Genomic DNA, 12,136 nt, shown 5'->3' with positions numbered 1-12,136 from the left:
CATCATCAAAGGTGGAGCAAAAGAGCCCGTGCCAGCCAACCGGCACTGCAGTGAGCGGCCCGGTAGGCGTGCCCTTGTAGCCCGCGGCTTGATCTCGGGGAGGGCAATAAAAGGGCGACGGAGGGACTGCTAAAGGAGATGAGTGAGGAGGACGCACTGAGCAGTTCAGTTGAGGAGGAGCTGAGCGTTGAGTGGACCGCAGTTCAGTTGGAGTTCAGTTGAGGAGGAGCTGAGAGCTCAGTGGACCGCAGTGCCGTTGGAGTTCGGCTGAGGAGCTGAAAGTTGAGCTTGGACGTGCAGTTTTCGACCCGCTGTGGCGAAGCAACGCGACCGTGCGACCCAGATTGCGGAGGATCGGCGGCCGCTCACCTCGAGCCTTGCCGTTCACACGGACCGGACCCGCATCCTCCCCGCCTTGTGATCCCCCCTCGTCCGTCCAGCCATCCCTCTGGTCCGAGCTGAACCTTCCTCCCTTTCCAGCCATTCGTGCCTGCCTTCATTTCCCATTCGTGTGAGTCTGTCTTTGTTTGTTCTGTCCTAGGTTTTTAAGTAAGACTGCCATAGGTAAGCTAGCGTTGCACTGTGTCCTTCTGGTCCGTCCCTCTTTCTGTAATTATTTTCTTATTCTTCCTTCTTCCTTGGTTTCTTTGATTGTGTAAATAGTAATTAGTGAATAAATCATATTTGTATTTCCCACCTTTGTTCTGCTTCTTCTTCACATTCGGTCGTTTTAGTGATTTCCCCATTGAAAACCTGTGGCGTGATTTTGGCCAACGTTCAAGAATCGGGTCTAGTAATTGTTAATAGTTCGTGCCGCGGTTGCTAAAACCGCTCGGCAATTACCATCTGTCCGCGGTACGAACGGGGCTGCGCACCTGCCTTTCCGGAGGTAGCTGTGCAGCGTCAGGAGCGGAGACGGCCAGTGAAAATAGAAGGGGGGGATTAACCCCCCCCCCAAGGGGAGTGCCGTACTCCGTTTCCATAACAATACGTTTGTATTGACTGTACATTATATTATTATACCTTTTTCAAAGTGTATGAATAAACATATATATTTATATGGACCCAAAGGGAGTCAGTGATTCCCTTCCTCATATATATATATTGTTGTGGATTTGAGAATGGTGTTGTGTTTTTTTATTATCGTTGTAAGTGTAATGAAGCTTGTTGTAAATATCACCCTCCAGTTTGTGTATAAAGGTCAAAGGTCGTCCCCTTAGTTATTCCATATACAATCACGTAGCAAATCATAGATTTCCTTTTTTTGTAGTTATCTCCTTATTCTGTGTATTAGGTTAAGGTTCTGTCTTCCATTAGTTGACACTGCATTGCACCAAATGAAATAAGGTAGAATCCCCTTTCAATTGCCACCAAAACGAAATTGCCGGCAGCGTTCGCTGCCCTTTGGCTGGGGCTCGCTCAAATCGCCCCTAAACCTCCATTACGCACATGGTTAAGCTGGAGAAGGAGGAGGAGGAGCCGTCGGATCATGGGCGTGGCACCACCTCGTCATCAAAGGTGGAGCCAGCGAGCCCCGACCAGCCAACCAGGGCTGATGAGATACCATCACGGGCATGGCGCGCATTGATCTTGAAGCGCGTTATATAAGCGCCCGCGCAAGCCTTTTCGCGGCAGATGCGTGACCCAGCTGAGTTCTGCACAAGAGAGATTTCTGCAGAGAGCCGCTTCAACCAGCCCCGTTTCAACCAGCCGCGTGAAGCCCTGACGGGGCAGCGAGTGACCCTGCCGGTGTGCGGTGTAAAGCCGAATACAAGGAACTGCCGGCTCTTCGCTTCCCGCCCGGAGCGGACCCGCTTGCTGTGCCTTGTTGACCTTTGCATCCTACCCGCCATTCCTGCCTGAGAATTCCCCATTCGTGTGAGTCTGTCTTTGTTTGTTCTGTCCTGGGTTTGTAAGTAAGACTGCCATAGGTAAGCTAGCATTGCACTGTGTCCTTCTGGTCCGTCCCTCTTTCTGCAATTATTTTCTTATTCTTCCTTCTTCCTTGGTTTCTTTGATTGTGTAAATAATAATTAGTAAATAAATCATATTCGTATTTCCTACCTTTGTTCTGCTTCTTCTTCACATCCGTGTCGCTTTAGTGATTTCCCCAATTGAATACCTGTGGCACGATTTGGCCAACGTTCAAGAATCTGGTCTAGTCCTTGTTAATAGTTCGTGCCGCAGTTGCTAAAACCGCTCGGCAATTAACATCTGTCCGCGGTACGAACGGGGCTGCGCACCTGCCTTTCCGGAGGTAGCTGTGTAGCGTCAGGAGCGGAGACGGCCAGTGGAAATAGAAGGGGGGATTAACCACCCCCCCCCCCCCCAAGGGGAGTGCCGTACTCCGGTTTCGTAACAATATATATATAGATATAGAGTTGGCTGAGTATAGATATAGAGTCGCAAGGGTTGGCTGAGAGGAGGTGGAGGCCAAGGACGCAGCTATCGATGCCACCGACGATGCCCGAGAGGCGTTGGAACCAGCATCCTCTCCGTCAGAGGGTGAGCCTGATGGGGAGGGTGTGGGTGATGATGGATCCTCCTTGCGTCCGCGTCCACGGCCAAGAGACTTCTTGGCAGCATTCTTCGAAGTTTTCTTCGGCATGATGGTGATGTTGACACTTCAATGTCTAGTGCGGTTATGATTTGAATCGTCGAGCGGCAGCCTTTTAATAGGCTATGCCACGTGATCGTCGGCGATACGCTGCCGCGCGCTATGCATAAGTTAGACTATCGTTGGGCATAAGTTGTGAACGCCGACAACACGCTAAGCATTCGTTTGTATAAGTTATCTATAAGTTATCGAAACGTTCTGTGTACGTTACTAATACGTTATGCATACATCCAACTCGTTATGAATACGCTATTATACGCCCAAAACTGAAGAAAAACATCGATAGTTTAGTGAACGCCAGCGTTTTAGATAAATTTTGATACGTCGGCATACGCTGGCTAAATCGTCAAGGTGTGACAGGGGCTTTAGACCGGGTGTCCAGTCTGCTAGCATTTGTTTGTGAATGTTAAAGATCCATAATCCCTTTCATGAAGAGTAGTGGAGTTGTCATCGCAAGTCGCAAATGAACAAATTCCAGAACTTCATGCCCAAGTCGGCTCCAGTCGAACATCAGTCAGGCCTGGCCAGCCAACACGTGAAGGCCTTGGACTAAAACGAAAACTTCCCCTTGGCCAACCCAACAAGGATGTGGGAATAAATGGAGCCATTAAATAAGTGGTACTCGTAGTGACACGACCACTACTATTAGTAATATTATCCTTAAAAGTTCCCATCAAATCAATGCCTCGTTTCATCAATACCCTTATGAATATTCATACTGATAGACATCATAAAATCAGGGAATAAAAATAAAATCTGGGAAGAAATGAATAAGTAAATAAAGTTTTAATGTCAAGTGGCAATAATGTTATATTGGAGCATAAATTCCGTGCCGAATAATTATGAAAGATAACTAACCTAGGAGTGCAATATAGTCAATTTCGTACAGATTTCATGGTTCAGGGAAGCAAAACTAGTTACAAAATCGAATATAAATGGATGAGGTGTGTGTGTGTGTGTATGTGAGTGTATATGTATGTGTGTATGTGCGTGTGCATGTGTGTGCCTGTCTGTATCTGTGTCTGTGTGTGTGTGTATATATATGTGTGCGTGTGCATGTGCGTGTGCGTGTCTGTGTGTGTGTGAAGCATACTTTTTGTATCTATTAACTATGTATGTCCATAAATTATTTACGTAATATTGAAATGTAACTTTTATCCCTTTAAACTGCTGAAAGCCCTTCGACCTTTGAAGACCCTTTAAGACCCCCAATATCCTTAAGGCCCCAAAGACCCCTAAATATCCTGAAGAACCAAAAGACTCAGTGGACCAAAGAGACTCCTGTGACCCAAAAGACCCAGAGGACATAAACTACCCCAAGGACTCAAGAGACCTAAACATTCCCAAAGATCCAAAAGTCCCCAAGGACCTAAAATACCCAGAATACACAAATGTCCCCAAGGACCTAAAAGACCCAAAAGTCCCCAAAGACCCAAAATACCAAAAAGACACAGATAACCCAAAAGTCCCTGAGGACCCAAAAGTTCCTGAGGGTCAAAAAGTCCCTGAGTACCCAAAACTTATTGAGGACCCAAAAGACCCAAATGTCCCCGAGGACCAAAATGACACAGATGACCTAAAAGTCCCCTTTGACCTAAAATTCCAGGTGACCCAAGAATCCCCGAAGGACCCAGAAGACCAAAAAGTCCCAAGGACCCAAAAGACCCCAAAGACACAGAGGACCCAAAATACTCTCGAAGACCCAAAATACCCCCTTCCCCTGAATCCGGCAGGTATGCTACAAGACCAATGAAAATTTGGTTCAATGGACCAACAGGCAAATGTGGAGGAATGGTTGATCAGAGTAGTGATGGCAATGTACAAAAGAGCGCGCACAGCTGTAAGGACAAAGGACGGGAACAGTGGTGAGTTTGAGGTGAAGGTGGGAGTGCATCAGGGGTCGGTACTAAGTCCACGACTATTTGTAGCTGTGATGGAGGTGCTGGCTCAGAACGTAAAGGATGGTTTACCATGGGAGTTGTTGCATGCAGATGATCTGGTGTTGATTGCAGAAAGTATGGATGGACTGAAGGAGAAGATGAACAAGTGGAAGGAATGTATGGAGACAAAAGGTCTGAAGGTGAATATCGGAAAGACAAAGGTGATGGCAAGTGGTAAAGCATGTGGTGAGGTGGAAAGAACTGGGAAGTGGCCATGTGCTGTGTGCAGGAAGGGTGTCAGAGTGAACTCCATTCAATGTACAATGTGCGCTGAGTGGGTTCATCAAAAATGTTGTGGTCTGAGAGGGTCATTAACCAGTGTGGCAGCTACATTCAAATGTAAGGTGTGCACAGAGGGAGCTACAGATGGAGGAAATGTTGAGTTGGATCTTGAAGACGGTGTGAAACTGGAAGGTGTGAAAACATTTTGCTACCTCGGACACATGCTGAATGGAGAAGGTGGATCAGACTCGGCAACGGTTGCTAGAGTGAGATGTGCATGGAAGAAGTTTCGGGAACTGAGTGGCGTGCTGATGAGGAGGGGAGTGTTGTTGAAGCTGAAGGGAAAGGTGTATGCTGCATGTGTGAGAAGTGTTATGATTTATGGGAGCGAGACATGGGTAATGAACGTAGAGCAGCATCGAAGGCTGGAAAGGGTGGAAATGCGAATGGTTCAGTGGATGTGCGGAGTATCGTTGAGAGAGAGGAAGACAAATGATGAATTGCGAAAGATGATGGGAATAGAGCCTGTGATTGATGCTGTGAAGAGGAACAGGTTGAGATAGTATGGTCATGTGTTGAGGAAGGATGAAAGTGACTGGTGGAGAAGAGTGATGGAAATGAATGTAGAAGGAAGTAGAGGACGGGGAAGACCGAGAAAGACTTGGCTAAAGATGGTGGAAGAAGAAATGCGGGCAAGGGGGTTAACAAGGAGAGATGCAGAAAATAGGGCAAAATGGAGAAGATTGTCATGGGGACCGCAAGGCTAACCCCCGCTCTAGCAGGGAAAATGGCCTTAAAATGCATGTTGTTGTTGTTGGACCAACAGGCCTACTAATAAAAGTAAGACAGGTGGGAATTACAGTAGTTGGAATCAAACAATGCTGCAGTATTTGTATTGCAAACTTCACTAACCGGGGCAGAAAATATAAAAGAAAGAACAGACAGAGTATCTCGTCTACTAACATTCCACTTGCAGTTATTAAGAGAACCATTTCAAAAAGAGTAGTCTATTGTGCTAAGGTACACTGAACAAATTCCAAATTCTTGACCTGACAGATCAGTTTCAGCAATGCTACCAGTTTAAATTTTTATCTATAGAAACTTTTATGACATCATTGGCTGGCTCCACACATCTATCAAACGCGGTAATGGTCAGACTTTAGAGTATCCACTCTGACTCTGGCAGGTCGGTGGTTCGATCCCTGGCTGAGTTATACCAAATATAGAGAGCATGGACAAACAACCCGAGGGCAGCAACCATTGCACAGGCTTGCTGGGCCTTAACCCTAATCAGGCCAGGGGTGGAGGTGGATTCCACCCCTCCACCCCCCTTCTTCACCACATTTTCGCATTTTGCGAATCGTTCAGACATTTTTTTGCATAGTTATCATCACTCACAGGTACAAATGCACAAGGTTGCATCAAAGTCAGAGAGGGTCGATAATAACACGTTGACTTCAATGAACTTGTTGCACTTACTGCCCTAGATCTGAGGCCACAACGTGATTTTGATCCTTTTTTGTAACACAATACAATAGTAATCATTATAATTATAGCTTTTTGTTTTTTCATCCAGGTGTTAGATCACCGAGTCTCTTTACTAGGTTGTGGGATCCAATATCATACTGCACTGGGCTTTAGACAAATACAGCCATTGATGAAAGTAAAATAATATTATTTTCTCGTCTCGTCTCGTCTCGTCTCGTCTCGTCTCGTCTCGTCTCGTCTCGTCTCGTCTCGTCTCGTCTCGTCTCGTCTCGTCTCGTCTCGTCTCGTCTCGTCTCGTCTCGTCTCGTCTCGTCTCGTCTCGTCTCGTCTCGTCTCGTCTCGTCTCGTCTCGTCTCGTCTCGTCTCGTCTCGTCTCGTCTCGTCTCGTCTCGTCTCGTCTCGTCTCGTCTCGTCTCGTCTCGTCTCGTCTCGTCTCGTCTCGTCTCGTCTCTCTCTCTCTCTCTCTCTCTCTCTCTCTCTCTCTCTCTCTCTCTCTCTCTCTCTCTCTCTCTCTCTCTCTCTCTCTCTCTCTCTCTCTCTCTCTCTCTCTCTCTCTCTCTCTCTCTCTTTCTTTCTTTCTTTCTCGTCCGTCTCTCTCTCTCTCTTTCTCGTCTCTCTCTCTCTTTCTCGTCTCTCTCTCTCTCTCTTTCTCGTCTCTCTCTCTCTCTCTTTCTCGTCTCTCTCTCTCTTTCTCGTCTCTCTCTCTCTTTCTCGTCTCTCTCTCTCTCTCTCTTTCTCGTCTCTCTCTCTCTCTCTTTCTCGTCTCTCTCTCTCTCTCTTTCTCGTCTCTCTCTCTCTCTCTTTCTCGTCTCTCTCTCTCTTTCTCGTCTCTCTCTCTCTTTCTCGTCTCTCTCTCTCTTTCTCGTCTCTCTCTCTCTTTCTCGTCTCTCTCTCTTTCTCGTCTCTCTCTCTCTTTCTCGTCTCTCTCTCTCTCTTTCTCGTCTCTCTCTCTCTTTCTCGTCTCTCTCTCTCTCTTTCTCGTCTCTCTCTCTCTTTCTCGTCTCTCTCTCTCTTTCTCGTCTCTCTCTCTCTTTCTCGTCTCTCTCTCTTTCTCGTCTCTCTCTCTTTCTCGTCTCTCCCTCTCTTTCTCGTCTCTCCCTCTCTTTCTCGTCTCTCTCTCTCTTTCTCGTCTCTCTCTCTCTCTTTCTCGTCTCTCTCTCTTTCTCGTCTCTCTCTCTCTTTCTCGTCTCTCCCTCTCTTTCTCGTCTCTCTCTCTCTTTCTCGTCTCTCTCTCTCTCTTTCTCGTCTCTCTCTCTTTCTCGTCTCTCTTTCTCGTCTCGTCTCTCTCTCTTTCTTTCTCGTCTCTCTCTCTCTCTCTCTCTCTCTCTCTCTCTCTCTCTCTCTCTCTCTTTCTTTCTCGTCTCTCTCTCTCTCTCTTTCTTTCTTTCTCGTCTCTCTCTCTCTCTCTTTCTTTCTCGTCTCTCTCTCTCTCTTTCTTTCTCGTCTCTCTCTCTCTCTTTCTTTCTCGTCTCTCTCTCTCTCTTTCTTTCTCGTCTCTCTCTCTCTCTCTCTTTCTTTCTCGTCTCTCTCTCTCTCTCTTTCTTTCTCGTCTCTCTCTCGTCTCTCTCTCTCTCTTTCTCGTCTCTCTTTCTCGTCTCTCTCTCTCTCTCTTTCTCGTCTCTTTCTCGTCTCTCTCTCTCTTTCTCGTCTCTCTCTCTCTTTCTCGTCTCTCTCTCTCTTTCTCGTCTCTCTCTCTCTTTCTCGTCTCTCTCTCTCTTTCTCGTCTCTCTCTCTCTTTCTCGTCTCTCTCTCTCTTTCTCGTCTCTCTCTCTCTCTCTCTCTCTCTTTCTTTCTTTCTTTCTCGTCTCTCTCTCTCTTTCTTTCTCGTCTCTCTCTCTCTTTCTTTCTCGTCTCTCTCTCTCTCTTTCTTTCTCGTCTCTCTCTCTCTCTTTCTTTCTCGTCTCTCTCTCTCTTTCTTTCTCGTCTCTCTCTCTCTCTTTCTTTCTCGTCTCTCTCTCTCTTTCTTTCTCGTCTCTCTCTCTCTTTCTTTCTCGTCTCTCTCTCTCTTTCTCCCCCCCCCCCCCTCCCCCCTCTCTCTCTCTCTGATAGTTATGGCAGGAATTTGGAATTTGTAATGTGTTCAGGATGGCTGTGATGACCTGCCTACTATTCATAAAAGACACCACGGGATCATTAATGAACAATGACCTGCTAATGTCAGCAGACAGGTCCCCAACTAAATGCGCAATCCGAGGGATGGTGCACTTTGTGATGCAACACCCTGTCTGCGAAGCACGAATTCTTTATCAGACCAATTAATTAATCAACCACAGGCTGAAAGTTTGAAAGTAAGTATCTCTGCAGCATCCTGTCGGGCAATAATCGATCACAGTAATCAATGAGGATGTTCCTGAATTACCATGTGCAGAAGACCAGAATACTTACATCATCGCAACACTTTTCTTATCACAAATTTTCAACTCCCTGATCTCATAACCTCATGTATAAAGGACGGTAAATAAATTATTGATTGGAACTTGTTAGTTATGACGACAATGGCCCTATTGGTGGATGAAGTTATTGCTGTGAATCCATTAAGTGCTAACCCTACAATAGTAAGAACTAGAAAATAGAATTTGACCTGAACGCGGCAATGGATATGCCTCCACCCGTGTTAGACATTAACCCTCTGCTATGTCTGATCTCAAAAGTCTCATTTAAAATGAAAGTTCAGATGAGAGAAAGTGTGAGAGAGTAAAGAGCGAAGAGTCAAAGAGAGACAACATCAGATGCTTTTAGCTTGAGTTATGGTCTGCCAAATGACCTTTGACCTTTTGAACTTAAAATTGAATCAGCCCATCTTCGTGTTACACCCCATAATTGTGCCAAGTTTGATTGAAATCCTTTCAGTGGTTCACCAGCTGTCATGGTAACAAAAAACCTCGTATGAACTAGCAATAGATCCAAAAACAGCACTCAATCTCCATTACATATCAAGACCAACCACTTAAGGGTAGTACCAGAAGCAAGTTTATCTCACCTTTTTGGATTATAATGTCTTCCATAGTATCGCCATCCAAGGAGTGAACCTTCTTCTTGGCCATATTGTGTAGCATCACTGCTTTCTCCCGAAATTTTCCTGCAGTAACACAGATGCACGTTAATTCACACAGACACACCCACGATGCTTTCAATTATGAAATTTCAATTGTTACTTTGAGGTGTATTTGCAAATCTGTCTGAGAAGTGATAAAATCCCGTAGCATGCTGATGTGATCGGCAACCATGAGGGAGAATTTTTTTTGATGGTTTTAGTGATAATGGGCAATCACAATGTGCGAAATGTAACATCACAAATGTAACATTATGCAGGGCGTTAACATTTTCATCTCAAATTTGCAATCTGGACATTTGCAAGTAACATCAGGATTAAAGAAAAGCGAAAGGTGAAACTGCTGAGAATAGTCCCCAAAAGCACAGTTTTGCAGGAGGAACGAGCAAGTTCCCCGTGCCCGCTCGGGATTATAAACGTGGTAGGGATGGAGGCAGCAAAAATGCAAAGGACGTCTTCTGTCATCGAGCCGGCAAGCTGGGAGCAACAATTTCCATTTATTGCCACATCTGACGCAATTGCTCTATTGGTGGTGAGGTGATCAATTTGAAACTGGTTGATATATGTAGCTTTTGTGCTATGTGTTTTGCGGTTTATAGGTGAGGTTTTGCTCAAGATATTTAAAGTCGCGGATTAACTTGTTGATTAAAATTTATTTAACTTGTTGATCATTTCATTTGGCGAAAATCTCATTCTCAAACATAGGAGGTCAATCTCTCAGGCTTTGCCAATAATGTTTTTTTAATCAAATAAAACCTCAAGTCCACTATTTTCTTAAGATTAAAGTTGTTTTGTTGTTATGAGGTTGAAATTATTGCATCACAAAACAAAAAGCAAATAAATAAATAAATGGCAAATTAAATATACAAGGTGAATATATCCTCAATAACATTGATTAATTAAAGAGCCAGTTTGAGGTTAAAGTCACATCTAGTTATGTATTACTGGATAGAAGATGGCCTTTTGATGATCTTATCTGGATGTAAAGAACATTGCTTTCAAACTTCACTTTGGAAACTTGACGTTTTTAAAACTGTTATAAAATTTCAATCAGGCAACCTGCCTCTCCAGGTGGAAGGCTGTTTTAGACCATTAAAAACTTATAACTAAATAAAATGATTTATTTTTCTGTTATAACAGGTGATGCTAATAGGGTATATAGTAGGAGTATTGGGAAGTGCCTCCTCCACCTCTATTCTTGGTACTATGGGCAATTCTTAGAACCATGGATAGGGTCCTTCAACAGCAAAATGACTAACTAATGTATAATTACATCTATAACTTTAAAATATGTGTCATAGAGATCGAGTACTAAAGTGTTCGGGAAATGTTCTCAAGTTACTCAAACGATATGAGAGAACCAATGCCACACAATCCTCAAGTTAAATAGAGAATTTTTACGGTTATAATACGACCATGCGCCTGCTGCACCGACAGCCTGTTAGTTGACATGGGATGTCATGGGACAAATGTTGACAAATTCAGTCACCATTGCCATATTAAGTGCTTAGCTCATTCATAAGCATGATAGATGTCTGTTTTTTTGAAAGGTCCTCAAGTAAACATGTGAAGCATAAAGTGTCTTGTATTTAATATTTTTTTATGAACAGATGTTTGGTACGACAGAACTTTAAAATACAAGAAAACATACATGACATAATAAGAATAACTGAAGCTTTTCATGCTGTACTCAAGGTAAATCACAGCAAGAGAAAGAAGGAAGTGAAAGAGCGTGTATATATAAACATGTCTATGTAAGATCGACACCGATTGGTTCATCAGTCATGACGTAATTGGTAATCTGGACACCCATTGGTTGACTCAGTCACCACAATATCTGGTTCCGATTGGCTGGAGCAGAATTGAGAGCGATGACTCACCATTTGCACCAATACCTTGGAGGGAAGGGGGATGGGGTTCCCCCAAAGCGGAGGACTCAACATTTGCAGACATACCATGGACAGCGGTTGGGGCAACACCGTTAATCTTTCAATGTTGAAAGAGAATGAGAAGAACCACCTTTGGAGGCCATTTTTCGGGCACCGTGGTCCCCTTTTTGAAGCAATGTTTTACGGCCGGATGCCCTTCCTGCCACCAACCCTGTTAGTCGCCTCTTGCGACACGCAGGGAATTACCAGTGAACTGGTACTCAAATTGCCGACCTCGGAAGGATGACAGGCTGAGTCAACCCCCCTGGTGTTAATTCAGCGATCGACCGGGATTCGAAGCCAGGATCCTAGGATCCCAAGCCGGCACCCTAGCCGCCAAGCCAACACCAGGAAAGAGAATGAGAGAAGGTACAAATGATCATAAAGCATGTTCCCCTGGCGATTCAACGGAAGAACTTGGGAGTGAGAACACAACCGGCGTGAGCATGTAGGAACGTTCAAGGACCGTCGGCCATTTCTTCTTGTTCTTCTGCAAAAGCACAGCACTTGGTTACCAACCCTGTCTGTGCAGACCAGTACAATGCAGATATGTTCAATATATTGAGCTGAGGTCGGAGTACGTTACATCTACGTATGTTATAAGCAACCTTCATCCATTACATGGACCCTATATTGTGTCGTCCAAAGGAATTTCAACATTGATTGTTCAGATTACCAATTGAGTGGTGATTGAGGGTTCAGATAACCAATAATGTAATGACTGATGAACCAATCAGTGTCGATCTTACATAGACATGCTTATATGTAAGATCTTTCATAACGCTCTATCACTTCCTTCTTTCTCTCGCTGTGATTTACATCGAGTACAGCACGGAAAGCTTTGGTTATTTTCCCCCGTCGCACAGCGTAGCGAAAGGGGGACTATGGC

The 12,136-nt window shown here is 44.8% G+C and overlaps 1 protein-coding gene across 3 annotated transcripts in view; it reads right to left on the bottom strand.

Moving 5' to 3' along the window:
- The window catches only part of LOC137420815 (sodium/potassium/calcium exchanger 2-like), a 156,704-nt gene that overhangs the window by 37,344 nt on the left and 107,224 nt on the right, over positions 1-12,136 (bottom strand). For all 3 annotated transcript variants that reach the window (XM_068106216.2, XM_068106217.2, XM_068106218.2), the window contains one exon: positions 9,248-9,346. In XM_068106216.2, coding sequence (XP_067962317.2) covers positions 9,248-9,346 — 99 coding nt within the window. The remainder of the gene's footprint in view (positions 1-9,247; positions 9,347-12,136) is intronic.

The sequence above is a fragment of the Myxine glutinosa genome, chromosome 2 (genome assembly GCF_964187855.1).
Source record: "Myxine glutinosa chromosome 2, kmMyxGlut1.1, whole genome shotgun sequence".
Lineage (NCBI taxonomy): Eukaryota > Metazoa > Chordata > Myxini > Myxiniformes > Myxinidae > Myxine > Myxine glutinosa.
This window is presented reverse-complemented; position numbering and strand designations above follow the sequence as displayed.